The sequence below is a fragment of the Grampus griseus genome (assembly GCF_964374135.1).
Source record: "Grampus griseus genome assembly, chromosome: 6".
In the NCBI taxonomy this organism is placed as follows: domain Eukaryota; kingdom Metazoa; phylum Chordata; class Mammalia; order Artiodactyla; family Delphinidae; genus Grampus; species Grampus griseus.
In genome coordinates this window covers 33,485,213-33,507,474 of record NC_139000.1, presented here as the reverse complement: position 1 = coordinate 33,507,474, position 22,262 = coordinate 33,485,213, and the positions used below count along the sequence as shown (strand labels likewise).

At 49.7% G+C, this 22,262-nt stretch overlaps 1 protein-coding gene across 1 annotated transcript in view; it reads right to left on the bottom strand.

Moving 5' to 3' along the window:
* CORO2A (coronin 2A) overlaps positions 1-22,262 on the bottom strand; it is a 56,455-nt gene that overhangs the window by 22,817 nt on the left and 11,376 nt on the right. The window contains 1 exon segment of the mRNA XM_082656955.1: positions 3,557-3,757. Within this exon segment, the coding sequence (XP_082513081.1) occupies positions 3,557-3,757 (201 nt within the window).

The following is a 22,262-nucleotide window of genomic DNA, read 5'->3' as shown; positions in this document are numbered from 1 at the left end:
GGAAACAATGGGACAAATCCAATTTTAGAAATGTCCTACAGTACGGACACCAAGGGGGGAAAGCAGGGGGTGGGGTGGGCTGTGGCGGTGGTGGTGGTGGTGGTGGGATGAACTGGGAGATTGGGATTGACATATATATACCAATATGTATAAAACAGATAACTAATAAGAACCTGCTGTATAAAAATAAATAAATAAAAAAATTTTTAAATCGAAAAACAAAAGACAAAAAACAAAACAATCACAAAAGAAATGTCCTACAAAACAGTGGGCCTTCACTGCTTTAAAATGTCAATATAATGAAATAAAGTAGACTAAGAGATATGACAACTCAACATAATTCATGATCCTGAGTTAGATTCTATATACACATATATGGAGAGAAAGATATAAAAAAAGATAAAAAGTAAATTTGGCAGAATGTTAACTATTGGTGAATCTAAGTCAAGGATAATCATTTATTCAAGTATTTTTGCAACTTTTCTGTAGGGTTGAGATTCTTTCAAAACAGAAAGTTCAAACAATTCTGTTTCCTATATGTTAGTGAAATTCCCTTTTCCTAGTTTGCAAAGAATTTTTATCATGAATGGGTATTGCACTCTATCAAATGCAAATAATCTATATTTATAGGTTAACTAATATCAAACCACCCTTAGTTTCTGGAATAAATCCAACTTGCTCAGAATGTATCTTTTTTTAATTCAATGCTAGATTTGATTAACTAACAATTTTGCATTCATCTTCTTGAGTGATATTTTTCTTTCTTGATCTGTTCCTGTCTGGTCTTGGAATCAAGGTTACACTGGCCTCAGAACAAAAGGGGAGCAGTCCCTCTTTTCCTATTTTCTGAAAATGTTTATAAAAGATTGGAATAATCAGTTCCTTGAAAGTTACATAGAAATTGCCTGTAAAACCACATGGACCTAGTGTCACCCTTATGTGTGTGTTTGTGTAAAATATAATATAAAAAAGTACATAAAATGTAAATGTTCAGCTTAATGAATTGTTGGAAAATAAATTTAAACATATAACTGCCATGAACTATTACTAGCACAAAGGAGACTCCCTGCTATGGAATACTTTCCAATCATAACTCCCTCCCTCCCCCAGTAGGTAACTATTATCCTGGCTATCCTCCCCTGCTTGCTGTTCTTTAAGATTTTTGTACCTACTTATGCATCCCTTAAAGTACAGTTTAATTTAGTCTGTTTTTAACTTTAGGTAGTGACATTGTAATTTATTTGGTTTCTTCCCTTGACACTGTCTTTATGATTCATCCATGTGGTGGTATGTGTTTATATTTTGATCCTTTTCATAATTGTGTATATTCCACACTATGGATATACCGTAATTTATATATTCAATTCTTGGACATTTGGGTTTTTGTAGTTTATTGATAACACGAACAATGCTCCCATGCATATTCTTGCATTTGTGTTCTGGTGACATAAGCACACAGTTCTGCATGGTAAACACCTTGGAGTGGAATCTCCAAGTCTGTGCATTTTCCTCTTTAATAGAAACTGTCACACTTTGTTCCAACACACGTGTGCCGGTTTACCCTGCCCCCAGAAGTGCCTGAGAGTTCAGAGGGCTCCGTGGCCTCTTCATCACTCACTATTATTAGATTTTATATTTTTGCCAATCTGGTGGGTCGCAGTGGTATCTCATTGTGGTTTATTAACGAGGTTGAGCACGTTTTCAAATGTTTAGTAACCGTTTGGATTTTCTCTGCTATGAGATACCTGTTCATTTTTTTTCCCCCTAGTCCATTTTATACACTCAGGAAATGAGCTCTTTGTCATGATTACTGTGCCGATATCTTTTCTCACTCTATGGCTGCCTCTTCTTTCTTCTGTTTTCTTTAAGGGAGATTTTTATTATGCAATTTTTAAAATAGTTAAAGGACCATTCAGGCTTTCTATTTCTACTTGAATCGGTCCTGACAAGTCATATTTTTTTGTAGGAATTTGTCCATATTGCCAACGTTTTCAAATATATTGTCATAAAACTGCTCAGATTAGTGTCTTATATTTTGAAGCTCTACTGATATTGCATTTTGTTTGTTTGTTTGTTCTTGGAGTTATTTGCACCTTCTCTCTTTTATTCTTGACCATCTCTCCAGAGGTTTGTCTATCAGTCTGTTCTAGGAACCAACTATTTACTACTAACTTTGGCTCTTTTTTTTTTTTTTTTTTTTTTTTTTTGCGGTACGCGGGCCTCTCACTGTTGTGGCCTCTCCCGTTGCGGAGCACAGGCTCCGGACGCGCAGGCTCAGCGGCCATGGCTCACGGGCCCAGCAGCTCCGTGGCATGTGGGATCCTCCCGGACCGGGGCACGAACCCGTGTCCCCTGCATCGGCAGGTGGACTCTCAACCACTGTGCCACCAGGGAAGCCCTTGGCTCTTCTGATCCTCTTTAATCGATCTTTGATGCTCTTTTCACTGATTTCTGATCTTTAATACCCCCTTCCTCAAACTTGCTTTGGGTTTACTCTGTTGTCCTTTTTCTAACTTCTCAGGTTGAATGTTTAGTTGTTAATTTTACACCTAATATAAGCATTAGTGCTATAAATTTCCCTTGAAGCACCACTTTCCCTGCATCCCATAAGTTTTGTGATGTATTTCATTCTCATTCATTTCCAAGTATTTTTACATTTCTAAATGAATGGGCATTTAAAATTTATCTTTCGTTATTGACTTCTAACTCAATTGCATTGGGATCAGAAAACCTGATCTATGAGATTCCAATTTATATTTGTGATTTTAACTAAAAGGGGTTCTAAGTCTGTTGTTTGTTCTTTCAGTGGATGCTTACTCATGGGGGCTTACATGCTTGGTGTTCTCAGTTTATGAATTTCCCTGATCTTAATCTGTGGGAATCCTGTTCACATTGGAAATGCTTTCCTCTGGAGAAACCTTCTATCTGCTTCTGCTGCAAACCAGAGGCACTACCAAGCCCGGATCCCTCTAGCCCCTTCAGAGATTCTACCTCAAGGCAGAAACTCAGGATTCTGAAAAGATCTGCTATTAAGTTAGTCTATATGAAACCACCATTCTGGGGGTCAAAAACTGTTAAATAATCAGCAATTGCATATGGCCCAACTTACACCGTCAACCTTTGCCGCAGGACAAGCCTGTTCTTCCTGTTCACCTGCTGCTTACCTCTCCTACTTAAATTTCGGCTCAAGGTTTTTTTCCTTTCTTGGAGAGAGGAGGAGGCTTTGGAGATTTCCCCAATGTCTTGTGAGCCCAGCAATGCATTAAGAATTAAATGTTATTCATGAATGAATTACGTTGCAATGGGGTGGAGGGGAGGTCCTAGGAGTCCTAAACAACTGCTAGAAGCTGAAATCCCAGGAGAGGTATACTTTTTCAATGAGAAAACCAAGACTCAAAGGGGTGAAATGACTTATTCATGGTCACATGGCTGGTAACAGGCAGGGCTAGGACTTGAACTCACATATGGAACCAAAACTGAGGCTCTTTCTACTCTCCCTCTGTCCCGTGCTGCCTCCAGAGAGGTATTTGGGCCTGAGCTTAGCAGGCATCCTTACCTGGTGCAAGGGGATGACGAGGAAGGCCCCCCCACCAGCACACTCAGTCACGACTGCAATGAAGTGGGGGTTCACAGCACAGAAATGATTGTCGTGGACGCTGCGGGTGATGGGCACGGAGTCGTAGCAGTTCTCCTTGCTGGCTGGTTTGCCAAAGACATGGCGGAACTTGGAGCTCCGGTACTGGGGGTGCCATGACATCTGCAGGAGACAAATGGGACAGAAGGGCTGTGAGGCTCGCAACCTGACAGCAGGACACACGGAGTCTCACCTGGAGAGGACATAAGAGGGCAGGACCAGGACAGCAGTCAGTTCTACGAGGACAGTGACGTGCTATGAAGGGCACCCAGGTGAACAGGCTATAATTGTGGCTACTTCCAGGGACCTGGTGAGATGGCGTACAACTACTGCTCACCTGTTTGCTTTTCATCCCTTCGTGTGCGAAAACAAAAAGGCAGAAAAACCGTAGAGAGAACTCACTCCGTTCCCTCCCCTATCCAGCACTTCACCAGACAGGCCAGCCTCCCCACCCAGCTAAGTGGGAAATATAGTGTCCTCTGGAGCCAGCCTGCCCAGGCTCCAATTCCAGCTCTGTGCTTGCCAGCTGGGTGGGCAAATGACTTACATTCTGAAGTCTCAGTTTCCTCATCTGTAAAATGAGGATAAAGAAAGTATCTGTCTCATAGACTTGTCATGAGGATGAAATGAGATGATACACTAAGATCCCTTGCTCAACAGTAATAATTACTACCACTATTATCATCCAGCCATCTTAACCTTCCCTCTCTCCTCATCCGGCCTTGTATTTGTTCACTCAATATTTACTGAGTACCACCTGTGCCAGGCACTGGGGGTTTGGAGAGAGCAAGCCTGAGCCCAGCCTTACAGGAGTGAAGAGTCCTATGAGTGAGGACATTAGCGGAGTCTGGGCCACTGGGACCCAGTGTACTATAGGTAATAATGGACGTTTGTACATGGCAGTCAGGGAGGGCTTCCCAGAGGAAGTGACACGTGAACTGTGATTTGAAGGATGAGAAGGAGTTGGCCATGTAGGCTGGAAAAGGGTGAGCTGGGGGAGAAGGTGTCCCAGGCAGATGGAACAGCCTGAGCAAGGGCCCTGAGATAGAAGCGAACGTGGAATGTTTGGGAAACTACATATGGTTTGGTAAGATTAGTAAGGAGATGCTAAAAAGAAAATATATATTCACACACACACACACACATATACATGTAAACTGGATGATGTGAACGAGGAGAACACGAGCTGGAGGGGTGAGCAGGGCTAGATCATGAATGGCTTGTAAGAGGGTCTAGGGCTCATTAGTGGCCAAATATATATCATGTGGCCTCCTCTTGGCCCTGCTGCTGCTCAGTTCAAACCCCCTCCCCTCAGTCTCATTGACCCACTGGGCCTTCCCATCTACGCTCCTCATGCAGCCAGAGGGATTGTTCTGGACACCAAACCTGGCTATATTCCTCCCTCCCCGGCCCCCACCTTAGGTCACCCTTTGATGCTGCCCATTCACTGCTGTCCTACAGGATCAAGGCCAAACTCAGCTTGGGTCCCACCCTATATCCCAAGATTTCGCTTTTTCTTGCTCATCTTCTAAACGGCTCCTTCCAGACAAAGCACACCACGCAGCTTCCCTGGTACCTGCTCCTGCATTTCCAGTCCTCTGGGCCTTCACCCTTGCCTTTCCCTCTGCTTGGCTTGCTCTTCCCAGCCCACTGTTGTCTGTACCCATCACTATGAGTCCAAACCCTTCCTTCCCCCAGCTCCCAGGTGCCCTCCCTTTACACAGCACCAGGTACCATCAGCCTCGTGGCAGCAGGTCTGTCCTGTGAAGCTCAGACATTTCAACCTTCCTTTAGGGAGCTTTGCCCCAAACTCTGGCTGCATTTGCCAGAGCTACAGGAAGTAGCACGGAACGCAGGGACTGCCTAACAATGCCCATCCAATCCCAGAAACGATGTAAGAAGCCTTACAGAAATAGAGAAAACACAGATAGAAGGAAATAAAAAAAGCCATGGTGAGGAAATGGGGACAGAGGGAAAATGCAGGAACAAAAAGAGATCACCTGAAATGTAGGGGGAGTCAAACTACGATTGTGTGCTGCCAGGACCAGCACACATGGGAGGTTTTGCGTCGGAGCTTCCTAGTGGTCAATTCGACAAGGGAAACAGAATCAGAAAGGGATTTACTCACTGTCTGTAAGATAAATGCCTGCACTTGCTAAGGAGCAGTACAGCTTTTCTCTGCACTGAGCCCTGAGGGAAACAGGTCCTAAGGATCATCTAAGGAAAGAAGAGCAAGGATAACGATCTCCCTGGGGTCTTGGCAATTAGTGGCAGCTGAGGAGTAGCCTGGGGCCTGGGCTGTGGGTAGGAAAGTAGGGGGCAAGTCAGCAGGCTCAGCTCCTGGGCCCCCACCCCTGCCTCGCCTTGAGCAGCAGTTGGGGGTGGGGGTGGGGGGCGTCTCTCTGTGGCCCACGGTGACGCTCACCAGACACTCCATTGCTCCCCTCACATCCCAGCCTCCTTGCAGTTAGGCAGCCACTATCAGTCCTAGCTAGTGGATCGTGGGTGGGAGTGATGTGTGCCACTTCCAGGCTGAAGCGTGTAAGACCTGCTGGTGACCCTCCAGAACTCTCGTCCTTGGCTGGAGGGATGAGGAGGCCACATGTTCCAGATGGTGCAGCTTCCATCTTCCTGGGTCCCCAAGGGACTGTGTGAATAGGGCACCTTGCCCCAAACTGACTCATATAGCATGACAGAGAATTAAACTTGTAGAGTGAACTGCAGAGAAATAGTGGGGATACTTGTCACAGAGCATAGCCTACCCGTCCTGACTAACACATTGCCCCAGGCAGGCCCAACCAATGGTAGACAGGCAATGGCTGCCTGTGCTTGGTGTGGCCAGGGCACAGGAGCCTGCAGGGAAGAGGTGGGCAAGCAGGCAGGACCCAGATCCCCTCAGGAGCCATGTGAAAGGACTTGGACTCTGAGGGCAATGGGAGCTGCTGCAGGGGTTATAGCAGGGGAGGATGAGGACCAGTTTTCACTTTTAGGTGGATTCCTCTGATTGCTGAGGTAATCATGACAGTCGCCTGGGCTGAAGCAGGGCAGAGGGGATGGAGAGGGTGGGACGTGTTAGTGAAAAACATGGGAGGGGGATAAAGCAGCCTTGGTGCCCATGGTGGGCTGTGTGGTGAGGGGGCCAGTCATGCCTGCTGAAATCAACATGACCTGGCCAGCATCAACAGTCCTGGCCCCTCTGGCCACTCTCAGCACTCTCCCTTCACACCTGGGGGACGGCTCTGGTTCCAGGTTCAGAGTCAGGGGCCATAAGAGGCCTGGGCAATGCTCTCCTGGAGCTCACAGTCACCTCCATGGCAATAGCAACTCTTAGTTTCGGGTGCCTGCTATGTGCCAGGCTCCGTTCCAAGCGCTTCCCCTGTATGAACTTAGGTGCTACCTTGCTCCCTGTTACAGAAGTAGGAGTTGAGGCAGAAAAGTGAAGCAACCTTCCTGGCGTCACACAGCTAGGAGGAGGTGCAGCTCTGTCTCTGGAGCCCTCAGCTCCAGATAATGATGATGAAAGCTCTTTCACACTCATTACACCCTGGATTCCACCTCAGTCCCAAGGGGAAGTGTCATGACCATTATCGCCCCTACTTCACAGCAAAGGAAAACGAGGCTCAGTGAACCAAGCGGACGTCCTCTGGCGAAGGGGCTATTGGCCTCCACTGATGAGGCCGGCCAGCCTCTGAGCAGTGTGAACCTCATGCCCCCCGACCCCTGTGCCGAACTCCTCTCCCCCATCCCACCCCACCTGGCTCCAACACCTTGCCTCCACTGCCAAGCTTCTTCCAGACTTGTAGCCATGAGGGAAACTTACAGAAGTGGGTGGGTGGCACCACGCCAGGTGGGCCGTCTCTCCCTTTGCCCCAGGTATAGGACTGCATGCATATATGTGGGTGAAGTTTGTGCGAATGTGTGTGCACTGTGTGTGCAAGTCTGTGTGTGAACACTGCACTGACCAGGGTGTTCCTACGTGCTCGTGTACCCCTGTGGGTGGGTGTGCACCTGTGCCTCTGTTTGGGTGTTTGTGTCTGTGCACGTACTGCACATGTGTGCCTGTGTTTATCAGTGCATGAATGAGTTTAAGGACTCAGCAATTCAGAGAGCAGGAGTTTTACTTTCCCCACAAGCAGGCACTTGCCTGAAAATGAGGACCATAGCGGGCCTTCAGCACTGTGAGGCCCTTGCCCACGGGCTGGGCCAGAACATTGATCTGGGACAGGTTTACCCCACGCCACTTGTCCTATCCTGCCTGGTCCCATCCAGCTGGGCCCACATCAAAGCCATAGCAGGTCTTCCTAGGCGTAGCGGGCCAGCCCATTAGGGCACAAAGCAGGCGGTGGCACCCATTCTGCTGCTGCTATCCCAAGGGTGCTTAGCTGGCCTGATGCCATGGGATTAGGCTCTTTGTGCTGTGAATTCCCTGCCCTGCAAAAAGATTTAGTCATCGCTGGGTTTAACACCCCACTGAGTTTATTTTTTATCTACTTATTTTTATTTTTTGGTCGTGCTGTGCAGCACATGGGGAATCTTAGTTCCAGACTAGGGATTGGACCCATGCCCCCTTCTGTGGAAGCGAGAAGTTTTAACCACTGGACCACCAGGGAAGTCCCCACTGAGTTTATATCTCAGTGCCTGACAGGGGAATGGCTTGCTGCCTGTCCTATCCCTTACAACTCTCCTGAGGCCTGTTGTCCCCATTTGGTGCAGAGGAAGTGACTTGACCAAGATCAAATTAGTAGGAGTGGAGATGGCAAGCAGAAGCCAAGACGTGGTCCAGATGCCCCTCTTCCCACCTCGTGCTCCTCTCTGATGTGTGTGAGAGAGATGGAGACAGAGACACAGAGATTTTCCTGCCTGGCTCCAGAGGCCTATCTTCCCAGCCTAGCCCTGAATCATTGCAGGACAAGGGTTAGCTGCAGGGTGGCTGAAACCGAACCCAAACTGGGTGTGGTACAAAGCAGCATAATAGATTATTCATTAATTGCGCTGTTCCTGGCCTCAGGGAGAATGAAATTACCTGATTTGGTCTTTGAACCTCAGCGGTGGGGAGGAGTCTGGCATTCCTGGCTACCATTGTCCCCTTAGTAAGTTTCTGTTTCCACATTTCATATTTGGAATTGTATTTTATTTTTTCCCTTAAAACCTGACCTTGTGGTCATCGAGCTGCCCCCAAACACGCCTCCTGGGAGGGTCTGAACCACCACACTTACCTCAGCCACAGTTAAAAGAGGGAGATTACAATCACAAGTTTCCTAGCTTTACAAAGTGAAAAAAGATTACCATAAGGGTAAAGGACTCTGTATTTGAAGGTGATCTACAAAGACCAAGAATCAACACAATACATGCCTAATTATGGGTGGGTCCCATGTCTCGACTCTAATCCTGGGTTGACAATTATCCATAATAGAGTTTATCTAGATCCTGGCCTTGACCCCAAACTTGACAGGAAAGCACCTTTTTAATTCACCTTAAGTCCTTATCAGGGCCTCTGATCCACCCACAGGACGGGGTGAGATATCTGGCTCAGGATGCCAAGGCCCAGCTGAGGTCAAGGCCCCGCTGCTGTCAATGCAGGTCTCTGCCTAACCATGGAAGCAAGAAGAGACCTTGTCGCTCTCCACAGAAGGAGGTGACCAACTGTTCTGGTTTGTCCAGGATGTGTGTGGGGTGGGTATTCCTGGGATGCAGGGCTTTCAGTGCTAAAATCAGGAAAGTCTCAGCAAAAAGGGAAAAGTTGGTTACCCTGCTGAAACCGTGCAACTCAAATTGGGACTTGAACCTGGACAAACCCAGATTGGGACTTGAACCCATGGCCTTTTTTTAAAAAAAAAAATTTATTTATTTATGGCTGCATTGGGTCTTCGTTGCTGTGCGCAGGCTTTCTCTAGTTGCGGCGAGCTGAGGCTACCTTTCTTTGCGGTGCGCGGGCTTGTCATTGCGGTGGCTTCTCTTGTTGTGGAGCATGGGATCTAGGCACGCGGGTTTCAGTAGTTGTGGCTCGTGGGCTCTAGAGCGCAGGCTCAGGAGTTGTGGCGCACGAGCTTATAGTTGCTCCGCGGCATGTGGGATCTTCCTGGACCAGGGCTGGAACCTGTGTTCCCCTGCATTAGCAGGCAGATTCTTAACCACTGTGCCACCAGGGAAGTCCTTGAACCCATGGTCTTTTTTTTTTTTTTTTTTTGCGGTACGCGGGCCTCTCACTGTTGTGGCCTCTCCCGTCGTGGAGCACAGGCTCCGGACGCGCAGGCTCAGCGGCCATGGCTCACGGGCCTAGCCGCTCGGCGGCATGTGGGATCTTCCCGGACCGGGGCACGACCCCGTGTCCCCTGCATCAGCAGGCGGACTCTCAACCACTGCGCCATCAGGGAAGCCCGAACCCCTGGTCTTTTAATTGAGATCACACACCTGGTCTCAGGACTTAATGAAGCTCAGGTTCTTGATGTCTTGTCACAGGATGAATTCAGTGAGAGACAAAGTGATAGGTAAGAAGTAGGTTTATTTAGAGAGAAACATACTCCACAGATGGAGTGTGGGCCATCTCAGGAGAGAGGCCCTGAAATATGGGGTGGTTAGTTTTTATGGGCGGTGTAATTTCATAGACTAATGAACAGGAGGATTATTCCAACTATTTTGGGGAAGCGGTGGAGATTTCCAGGAATTGGGCCACCATCTGCTTTTTGAACTTTGATGGTTGGCCTCAGAACTGTCATGGCGTTGGTGGGTGTGTCACTTAGCTAATGAATTATAATGAGCATATGAGGCTCAAGGTCTATGGGAAGTCGAATCTTCTGCCATCTTGGACCTAGTTGGTTCTAACCAGTTTTTGTCATGTTCTATTATGCCATTCTTTTAAAGGTTGTGCCCTGTCCCCTTCCCTCCTGTTCCACTGCCACCTACCATAGAGGTCTCCAGAGAACTTTTACCCTATTTACATGCAACGATTCTACAGTAAGTCACTAGTAGCCTTGACTCTGAAAACTTGCCTGTGAGACAGAAGCCTCTAGAACGAACTTCTGAAAGAGCCCAACATCCTGAACCAAAGAACAGAACACCTCAAAGCAGAAAAATCCAAGGTCTGTAAAGTGCTTATTCTGTGCAGGGTAAAGGGGCAATTCAGTCACTGTTCTCCACACGTGTACACTTCTCAGGGAAATGGCTGAGAGCGGGAAAGGATGAGATGCCACGATCTTAACTGGCTGCTAAAGCACAGGGCAGTGGTTTGTAACTTTGAATGCACATTAGAATCACTTGAATCAGGTCACTGGGTATGGGACCCAGGCAGCAGCTCTGTCCAACACGGAGTCTCTAGTCACACATGGCTTCTAAATTAAAATCAATTAAAATGAATTGAAATGTAAAATTTGGCTCCTCAGTTGCACTACCATTTCAAGTGCTCAAGAGACGCACGTGGCTACTGGGTACCCAACTAAACAGTGTAATTATAGGACATGTCCACTGTGCCCATGTGACCTTGGGCCAGTTACTTAATGTGTCTATTTCCTCACCAGTAAAATCAGGCATAATAACAAATAATAGCTAACACATTGCTTATTATATGTGAAGTATGTTCCAGGTACTAACTTGACCCTGACAGCAATCTGGTTAAGTACAGGTGTTAGAGAACCATTGACTGAAACCGCCCGCCCTGGCCAGGCACGATAATGACCGCTTGCAAGAGTTATCTCACAACAGGAGGTGTCCCAATAAGGAACATGGAACTAATAAGCTACTGTCAGACAGAAGAATTCAGGAGGGGCCAAAAGGAGGGAGCAGACGCCGGCCTATAATATATCCTACCAACCTCCCAGAAACTTTCGTGCTGGAATCAATCTTGGCTGAGAGATGCACGCCCCCAGGAAGGATCCTGAGTCAGACCAAATGTGGACACAAGCAAGATGACTGGCCAGAGACAGCCTGGAAACTAACCTCATTATCATAAAACCTGAGACCGCGATCCATGTGGCAGAGCCATTCTCCTGGGTTCCCTTACCCCACCGCTCTCCACTCGGGTGCCTCTTTCCAATAAAGTCTTTTGCTTTTGCTTTGTCAGCCCATGTATCTTCTCGGACAATTCATTCCTGAGTGTTAGACAAGAGCCCACTCTTGGGCCCTGGAAGGGGTCCCCCTCTTCCTGCAACATTATTATCACCCCATTTTTACAAATGTGAAAACTGGGGCACAGATAGGTTAAGTAACGTGCCCAAAATCACACAGCAAGTAGGCGGCTGAGCTGGAATCCAGAACCGAACTGTTTAGTCCTGGGTCCACACTCTCCCACAGGGCTGCCCTGAAAATTAGATGAGATAATCCGCCCAGTACATGGAGCAATGCCGGTGCATACTTAGTCCTCAACAGATGTTTGCTGTGAAGACCGTTGTGGTCCCAATGTTTACAGGACATTAAGATTTGATTTAGTACATGACAGGTACGTGCTGAGGGCCCAACATTTTGGGGATCTGAGTAAAAATCCCAAACCAGAAAGTGCAAAGCAGCCCGCTAGGTGCAGAGTTCCGACCCTCGGTGCTCACCACATTGATGAGGCACGTGAGAAGCCAACTAACAATCCCTGTGGATTCAGAAGAACCCGGAGAGGAAAGGCATTTATTTGAGCACGTCTCTCCAGGGTACAAAAGCCCGCAGCCTCCTAGACCTTCCTTCCCTTAGTTCCAAAGGGTAGATTGACACAGTTACTAACCAGGGAGATGAGAGAATGCAGAAACAAAGGAAAAGCAGTCAGACAAAAGTGAAGAGATAAAGCAGAGCTCTGCTTCATCCTCAAGGGATGTACGGGATACACGTAACAATGTATCTTTGCGTTCTTCTACGGGAACTAAGGCCCTCATCTAGAAGAAGGATGGTCACTTCAGGTTGAGCAGGAGATTCCTGGAACACCACCCTGTTACCTCACCACCAACCAATCAGAAGAAAGTCACACACCCTGCAGCCCTCACCCCGGATTTTGCCTGTAAAAACTCTTCCCTGAACACCACGGGGGAGTTTGGGTCTTTTGAGCGCGAGCCCCCTCCCCAATTCTCCTTGCTCAGCCCTGCAACGAACCTTCCTCTGCTCCAAACTCCGACATTTCGGTTTGTTTGGCCTCACTGTGCACGGGGCACACGGACTTGGGTTTGGCAGCAGAGGCCAGCAGCCTCGCTCAGCCCTGTGCTGTGGGGCCTGAGGGTCTTGGTGGGAGTGTGGGGCGAAGGGCGGAAGGGCAGAGGAAGCCCTTTGGTTCTCTCCATGGGCACGGCTTTCCCAGGCAGGAAAGCAGAACCACGCTGCCTGGGGACGCCCCCACCCCCGCCAGGCCTCAACCGCCCGCGGCCCATCAGCAGTGGAGGCTGAGGCACCCTGCAGCCAGCATGGAATAACAGTTCTCTTTCCAGGTTCTCTCTGCCTCGAGCACCCTCCCACCTCTGCCTTTATCACCCCTCCTCCAGCTCTGTGGTCCTTCTGGTCCAGCACAGATGCCTCCCCGCAGGCCCACAGGAAATACAGGCTGAGTCAGAGAGAGCGCCAAGAAAATGCCTCTTTCCTCCTGATGAGATTAGGCCCGAGGGAGCACCTCCCCTCCTGACATCTGACACTGCCCAGAGCCAGGTGCCTGGGCCCCCAGGAGGAGCAGGGCATCTCCTGAGATGACCTGGCCTCCCCTGCCCCCCGGCACCCTTGCTCTTGACCCTTTCCTCAAGCTGTGTGAGGCCTGGCCAGCCTTTTCTCTCCGTGACTCCGTTTCTCCTCCACCCCAGCCCAGGCCTCCTATCCTCCCCCACCCTGACTCTGTCATTTCCCTTAAGACTCCCCCCAGCCCCAGGTCCCCTCTGTCCTCAGGATAAAGCCTTCGGCTGGACTTGGGTTTTGAGGCCCCTGCACATTCCCTGACGGCCTTCCCCTCATCTCCACACACCTGCCCTTTGAGCCACACTGGTTTATCTGCTCTCCCCTCAAAGCGTTGGCTTTCCCAGACACCCCATCTTTGCTCACACCCCTTCTCTCTGCCTAGAGCCAAGTCAGCCCAGACCAGTCTGAGCTGGTAAGTCAGCCCAGGTAAGTCCAAGGTTGGCACTTAGCTGGGTTCCTAGGATGCCCCCTCCTCTCACTCCACCTTCCTGGGCCCAGCTCAAATAGAACCGCCTCCAGGGGGCTTCCCAAGTTCCAAGGCCTGAGCGATCTCTCTAGCCTATGAGGTCCCCCATCCTGATACACAGGGAGGGGAAAGAGGAGGCAACTGGTTCAAATGCCGGGACCCTCATTTGTCTCTGGGCCCCAGCATCCTCATCTGTAAAAGAGGACCCTCGGATCTACCTCACGGGGCCTTGTCCAAGATTAAATGAGGTAACAGATGTAAAAGGCTTTGCACGTGTCTGGTACTGTTACTGAACACAAGTTCGTGTGCCTGACACACAGCGAGGCCAAAGCAACCAAAACGTCGGAGTTTGGAGCAGAGAAAGGTTTACTGCAGGGCCAGGCAAGGTGGCTTGTGCTCAAAACCCCCAAACTCCCCGATGGTTTTGGGGCAGTTTTCATAGGCCAAATTTGGGGCGAGGGCTGCAGGGTGTGTGACTTTCTTCTGATTGGCTGGTGGTGAGGTAACAGAGCAGTGTTCCTGAAATCTTGTGCTCAGCCGGAAGTTGCCACCCTCCACCTGGGTGGGGCTCTTAGTTCCTGCAGAAGAGCCCAAAGATATTGCTAGGTATATCCCTTGAGGAGGAACCAGGATCCTGCTTTAATCACTGCAGTATAGTTTCTTGACTGTTCCCCCTTTGTTTCAGCATCCCCTATTTCCCTGGTTAGTGGCTTTTTGAATCTGCCCTTTGGAACTCTGGGAAGGTCTAGGAGGCTGAAGCTTTTACCCTGCAAGTAAGAAACGGGGGACCCGGAAAGGCTTTTGTGCCCAGGAGGCCCACAGGGTCCCGCTCGGTTTCAGTACTAAGTAGAAGGTCAGCTGATGGATACTCCCTTCCCTTCCTCCTGTCCTGCTCCCCGTGTTTCTCCCATCTTTCCTCCATCTATCCATCCAATCATCCATTGGACTGTCAATGCCAAATGGTCCTCTCCCTTCAGCTTTGCCCACCCACAGGCCAAACCACACAGGCAGGCACCCAGGGGGAGACTGACTTGGCTCCTGGATTGAGCTTTCACTCACTCCACCGGCCTTTCCTGAACACCCCTTCTTGGTACTAGGAGCCAGGGACTGGGCCTGTCTCTTCCACAGCAGGCTTGCTGGTCAGGTTGGAGAGTCCTAATTCTGATGCCAATTTGCTGCATGACCTTGGGCAAACCTTGTCCCCTTCTCGGGTTTTGTTTGTCCACCCATAAGATGGTAACGCCTCGGCCCTAACCCACCTGTTGGGACAATTCGCTGAGGGCTCTGCAGCCCGCACGTGCCAGACCCGGGGGGCCCATGAGGGCAGTGGGACCGCCTGCCTGGCAGCTGCCCCAGTCCTCAGAGCTGTTCCTGCCTTGACCCTCTGGAGACACAGAGCAGGCCTTCTTCCTGTTTATTCCCCCTGATCAGGTCCTGACCAAAACTCCACGAAGATTTATTGCCCCACAATTTCCTTATCTGTGAGTTTCGAGAGACAAGGGTCACGGAGACTTTTTAAAGATGCCTCCCAGACGTTGAAAATCTGGCAGCTCCACTTCCTGCTTACTGTCCATTCTCTGGCAGAACTTCTGGATCTGTCTTTAGACAGAGAGAGACGCTGAGAAACAAAGGGGGAAGGTGCCTTGTTTAGAGCCCCACAGCGATCCTGGAGTAGGGCTGAAGCCCTGAAGCTCTGTTCTGGGATGGGCACCTGGCCAGGGAGCCTGAATTCTGTCGTCAGTGGACCTACAAATCAGCTCTCACCCTGCCCTGCTGCAGGGACCTGGGGCCCAGAGTGAGTTCAGGCAGCATCACTGGGACCTTCTGTGAGTCCAGCCTGTGCTGGGTACCGTGGGGCAGAGGCAGGAACGATCCTTACCCCCCAGGAGCCCAGACTGATGGGAAAGGCTGGCAAACTCAATTTGGGGTAGCAGGGAGATTGAAACCTGGCGAGTGGGTAAGGGCTGCCAGGAGGCTGTGTTTGAGCTAAGCCTTCAAGGCTGAGCAGAGCGAGCCCAGGACAGAGTAGGGACGGCACTGCAGGTGGAAGGCTCTGCACTGAGCCACGCGATGAGGGGTGGGCAGGCAAAGGCATACCCAGGGAACCCAAGGGTCCAATTCAGCTGGGGCCTGAGCAAATGCAGAGGAGCAATGAGGGCCGTGACTGGAAAGCTGCCGGGGCAAGGCTCTGCACGCTAGCTGAGCTGCCACCTGAGACCACGGAGGGAGGTGTCAAAGTCTATAACCAGGGTGTGACCTGTCAGGGCTGAGGTGGATAGAGTCCCTGCCATTAGGGAGGGCAAGTATTTTCTTTCGTCAACTGTGGGCTGTGTCTAAGGAAGAAATAAGTGGGTTCATTTCATGCCCAGCTCCAATCTGCTGGAGGGGCTGTGGAATATGGTGAGAGGAGGATGATTCTGAGGCCGTCCTTGTCTGGACTCAGGAGGAGAGAAGCCTGACTGATCGGGGAAGAACTGGCGGATGGCTGACCAGGAGTCAAGGCCTGATGTCCCTCCACAGATCTCAGCTCTTTGAGAGAAACATGGAGCTGGGAAGCCCGGCCTCGAGGCCCACTCCTGGGCCACTTCTCAGCAGCTGGGGTTTTAGATCAGAAAACAGCTTCCTTTCATCATTCAACCCATTTCCCTGTGGGAAGAGTCCCCAGGTATGACTGAAGGCTGCCTGCTCCTGCCCGAGCCTGGGCAGCCCAACCCTCCATTTCCTGGACCAGCTACACAGGAGGGTGATGGGAAATTCCCAACTGCTTCTCCCCAACCTGTGTATCAACCTGGAGTTAAATGCCACTGTGCAGCCTTACTCAATTCCCCAGGCAGTGTCTGCAACAGACGCCAGGAGAGGATGGTGAGGACTTCTCCCCATTTCCAGCCTCTCTGGGCTCTGCCCACATCTGTTCAGGCTGGGCCTGCAGGCCAGGGAGGGCAGGAGGGTGGGAGGTTCACTGGAGGATGAAGGTTATAAGAAAGATGCCAGCACCCCGGGCTGAAGAGGCACTTCTGCCCCGAGACTGACTCTGCCAGGACTGGTGACAGTATCTCATTTACACTTTGCAAGAATCTCTCCCAACAGTGGGTCTCAAACTTGAGAGCACATCAGGGGCCCCTGGAAGGCTGATTAATATGTAGACTGCTGGGCCCATCCTAGAGTTTCTGATTCAGCAAGTCTGGGGTGGATCCTGAGAATTCTGCATTTCTAGCAAGTTGCCAGGTGGCACTGATGCACCTGGTCCAGGGACCACTCTGAGAGCCACTGCTTTACAGCCCTGCTGCATGATTTGCAAAGTCCTTCCCGTTCACTATTCCATTCACTCCTCACAGCCGCCTTGGGGTGGGGAGAACTATCCCCACTTCCTGGATGCAGCAAGCTGCACTCAGCTCAGAGCGACGGAGGCACTTTCCTGAGGTTACACAACTAGTGGGAACCTGACCTCCACAGGCTCTGTGAGCACACAGCCAGTTCCTAACTCGGGGCCACTTGGGGCTGTGATCCTGGGATTTCTCTCTCCAAGATTCTTTTAAATACACAAACGCGGGTTCGGGCCAGCACTCAAGAATTGCGCAGGTGTTCCCACGACAGCTTCACCACCTGAACAGCAGGCATGGAGGGCACGTAGTCAAGACACAGGCTTCAGAGTTAGAGACCCGGCTACCAACCCAACTCAGCTTCTCTAAGTCTCGGCACCACACGGCACCTACCTCTGGCCGGGCTGCTGTGAGATGAGTCAAGTAGTAGAACAGAGCCTCTAGCCTTGGCACACAGTGAGGCCTCAACAAACCAGTGGGCCCAGACAAGAGCCGGGGTGCGGGGAGTGGGAAAGATACCAAACCCCTCTGTGCCTCGGTCTCCTTATCTGTAGACTAGGGTCAATAACAGAACCTACCTTATAGGGGAATCATAACGATTCCATACGGTTATCCATTTACATTGCCTTAGAGCAGTGCCTGGCATGGGGCAAGTCGTGTGTTAGTGTCCTACGTACAGTTCCTTTGCTAAACATGATATTTTAGCACTGAACGCACATTTTTCATCCATACCTGTAAGCAAACCATTAAAGAATAGAGTAGGCTACAGTGAAGTCAGAATTAAAAAATCATGGCGGGATGACTGCACAACAGTGTGAATGTGCTTCATGCCACAGAATGATATACTTAAAAATGGTTAAGGGCTTCCCTGGTGGTGCAGTGGTTGAGAGTCCGCCTGCCGATGCAGGGGATGCGGGTTCGTGCCCTGGTCCGGGAAGATCCCACATGTCGCGGAGCGGCTGGGCCCGTGAGCCATGCCCGCTGAGCCTGCGCGTCCGGAGCCTGTGCTCTGCAACGGGAGAGGCCACAACAGTGAGAGGTCCGTGTACCACAAAAAAAAAAAAAAAAGGTTAAAATGATAAATTTTATGTTTTGTATATTTTACCACAATAAAAAAAAAAAGAAAAAAAGAAACAGCAGCACTGAGGACTTCCCTGGTGGCGCAGTGGTTAAGGATCCACCTGCCAACTCAGGGGACATGGGTTTGAGCCCTGGTCTGGGAAGATCCCACATGCCGCAACTAAGCCCGTGTGCCACAACTACTGAGCCTGTGAGCCACAACTACTGAGCCCGCGAGCCACAACTATTGAAACCCGCGTGCCTAGAGCCTGTGCTCTGCAACAAGAGAAGCCACTGCAATGAGAAGCCCGCGCACCACAACAAAGAGTAGCCCCTGCTCTCTGCAACAAGAGAAAGCCTGCGTGCAGCAATGAAGATCCAATGCAGCCAAAAATAAATAAAATAAAAAATTAATTAATTAAAAAAAAGAAAAGAAAGAAACAGCAGCACCAAGCTAGATCAGCACCCAGCTCTCCTGCACTCCTTCACTGGCTCCACTTCCATGATTGTTTCCCCAGGGAGCACCTGCTTCTTTTAACCCTCCCTGACCCCTGGCCTTAGAGTCAGTCCCTGACGTGACCTCAGGGCGTGGGGGGGGGCAGGTTGGTTGCCCCTTCACCCTTTTACCCGTGGCTAGTCAGGGCCTTCTCTGCCTAGGCCTCCTGCAGAAGGGGCCCTGCAGGGTGACAATCCTCGCCCCTCCTTCAGGCACCTTCAGGACCGCCTCGACCTTCTCCCTGGCAGAGGGTGGCTTTTCCCATCATCTTCCCTTTGGCTTGCTTGCCCTCTCTATAGAGCTGGCTCTGCTCCTTGTGAGGAAGGAAGGGGCCCCTTAAGGGAGCAGTGCCCTCAATAACCAGCACCTACTCCCACCGGGCTTCAGCTGGGAGCCCTGCTCTGTAGAGCGATGGTACACAGATATTCTGAGATCAGGGGCCCGGCTCCATTCTGCTCTGCCCTCGTCGTCTGTGTGACCCTGCTCAAGTCATTGTCCCTCTCTGTGCCCCTGGGCCCCATCCATAAAATGGGAATGTGCATCCCTGCCTGAAACCCTCCTGAGGCTTTGGGAGGCTCTGAAGGGAGAATGGAGGCAAAGGCGCTTTCTTTCTCTATTACACAGAGGACACTCGAGATCAATATGACGACGTCGAGAGGTGGCATAGCAGTGGTTACAAACATAGTCAGGAGCCCACCTGCTGGGCTCAAACATCAGCCCCACCTCATACCAGCCGAAAGACCCTGAACAGGTGAGTCAGCCTCTCTAGACCTCAGGTTTTCCATCTATAAAATGGGGTGGGAATAGTAAATGAGTTCATACCTGACAAGCATTTACAACACTGCCTGGCACATGGTAAACGCAAGGTAAATTCAAAGTAAGTAATCACAGCAACAACATGGGACAGACCTAGAGAGTATTATGCTTAGTGAAATAAGTCAGACTGAGAAAGGCAAATACTCTATGTTATCACTTATATGTGGAAGGTAATAAAATAAAACAAACGAATGTATACAACAAAACAGAAATGACCTTACAGACATAGAGAACAAACTAGTGGTTACCAGTGGGGAGAGGGAAGGGGGAAGGGGGTGATATGAGATTAAGAGGTACTAACTACTATGTATAAAATAAATAAGCATCAAGGATACATTGTATAGCACAGGGAAATATAGACATTATTTTGTAATAACTTTAAATGGAGTATAATCTATCTATAAAAATACTGAATCACTATGTTGTACACCTGAAACTAATAAAATATTGTAAACCAACTATACTTCAATAAAAAAATTTTTTTAAATAAGTAATAATGGTAACTTCTATTGACTGCTCACTATAAGAAGGCATGGTTTTAAACTATTTACCTGTATTAATGGATTGAAATGAATATTGGGCTTCCCTGGTGGCTCAGTGGTTAAGATTCCGCCTGCCAATGCAGGGGACACGGGTTCGAGCCCTGGTCCAGGAAGATCCCACAGGCCGTGGAGCAGCTAAGCCTGTGCACCACAACTACTGAGCCCGCGTGCCTAGAGTCCATGCTCTGCAACAAGAGAAGCCACCGCAATGAGAAGCCAGTGCACCGCAGCGAAGAGTAGGCCCCACTCGCCACAACTAGATAAAGCCCGTGTGCAGCAAGGAAGACGCAACACAGCCAAAAATAAATAAAATAAAATGAAATGAATATTTAGGACTTTGAACAGGGCTTACAGATTAAACCAGAAGCACAAAGTGCCCATGTTCCTTTTCTCTTCAGAGAGGCGACACCTAAAGATCTAAAGATTCAGGAGTGATTCAGGGGTCATCAGTGCTGGGAGGCATGAAAATCCCCTTAACTGGATGAAAACAGAGGAAGCCTTATGCCCCTCCCCCAGCCCTCAGCGCTGATTTAGAGCCTGAAGCTCTAATTCTCGTCTAATCTAATTCTCAGCCAGACCCACTAACCCCCTCTCTCAAATGATCTTATTACATCTGGGGGCAAGAAACAGACACAATAACCCAGGACTGCCCAGGGTCAGGGACCCAGGGAAGCACGCAACCCAGCTCTCTGCTCTCCTTTCCACACCATTCCATCTGAAAAGTCTGCATGTCTCGGCTTGTACCATTCTGCTGAAGGGAAGCTCACCCCTTCCGGGGGGCAGGAGAGCTCAACCGTTAGACTTCCTCCTTCTGCTGAGCGGAAATCTACAATTTCCCCCACTGCCCTGTCTCCATCCCTGGAGCCCCACCAACCACATCCGTTTCTCTGCCCCACAACAGCCCTTCCAGAGATCTGAGGCCCCTGCCACCTAACCCTGGGATGGCTCTGCTCCAGGTTGGGGAGTTTCTTGTGCGACTCAGTTCCCCATCTTCCACCCATTCTGGTTGCCTCACAGTAATGCTCCAAGCTGTCCCCATCTTTCACCCAGTTTGGAGACCAGAGCATACCCAAACCCTCCAGAGAGGGGCAAAGAACCACTCAGCAGAGCAGGTCTCCAAAAAGATCCCAGACTTCACATCTCAGAAGAGCAGCACTGGCCAGACCCCCAGAGATCACGAGGTACGAAAGGGGAAACTGAGTCAGCATGCCCAGGGCCACACACACAGGGCAGAACCAGGAATGGGATCCAGGTCTCCAGCACTCCCAGCCCAGGAGAGTCCTCTAAGACACGGAACAAAGTCTCCTTTGATCCTGTGCTTGGATACGGTGTCAAATATTTTGCTTCTTATCTGTGCTGCTGTTCTCAGAGGAACAAATTCCAAGGATGGCTGGGGAAGAAAGTCTTCTAATTGTGAGGCCGAGGGTCATTCACCCTAGCTGGGCCCTCCTGAGGCTCAGACCTTTGAAAGGTGGGCTGCGTTTCTCCAGAGTGTGGTTCAGGCTGGGAAAGATGGGGCTCCCTGGGGTCAGGAGAGGAGACAGACCCCAAGTCTTTGCTGCTAGAAAGGCCAGTAGAGCATGAAGGGTAAACTGAAGCACATCAACTCAACCCATATTTTCCAAGTCCCCATTTGGAGACAGACCCCCATGCTGGGCTCTGTGGGCCCAGAGGTAGCCATGGAGTCTTTGCCCTGGGAACGGGTAGAAAACTGGAGAAATCGCATCTCACTCGAGCAAAGTATGATCACAAAGGTGGTGGTGAGTCAGAAGTGGCAGCAGCATAGCAAAGACCAGGAAGTTACAGAAGTGGGCCCCAAACTGTTTTGATCATTTACTCCTTCCAAAGGGAAAAACATCGACCTCACCGACCCCAATATATTATATTATATACAAGTAACCATCACCTGTAGACGTAAGGTACAATGTACACAAGAGGCGAGATTCATCATTAACTAGAGTGACTGTAAATCTCTATTTCAAATAGTGTCCTCCCCCACACAAAAAACCTTGTGCTGACTTCTTGTCTCATGTTTTTTTTTTTCCTTGCCTTGTGGCTGACTGAAGTGATAGTGCTGGAAAGCCAAGTGTTAATTCTCACATTGTCTTGTCCCCATGCTCTAGCATTATCAGAATTACTAACAATCCAGTGTCCTCATAGAAATCTTTCAAAACCACTTGTCCATTTTGTGAGGGTTAGTTTGTTAAAACTGGTTAATATAATCCACAAATCCAACCTGGATTAATTAGTCTAGATTAACCTGGATTAATTGACCAGTTTAATTAGTTGGGATAACCTGCCT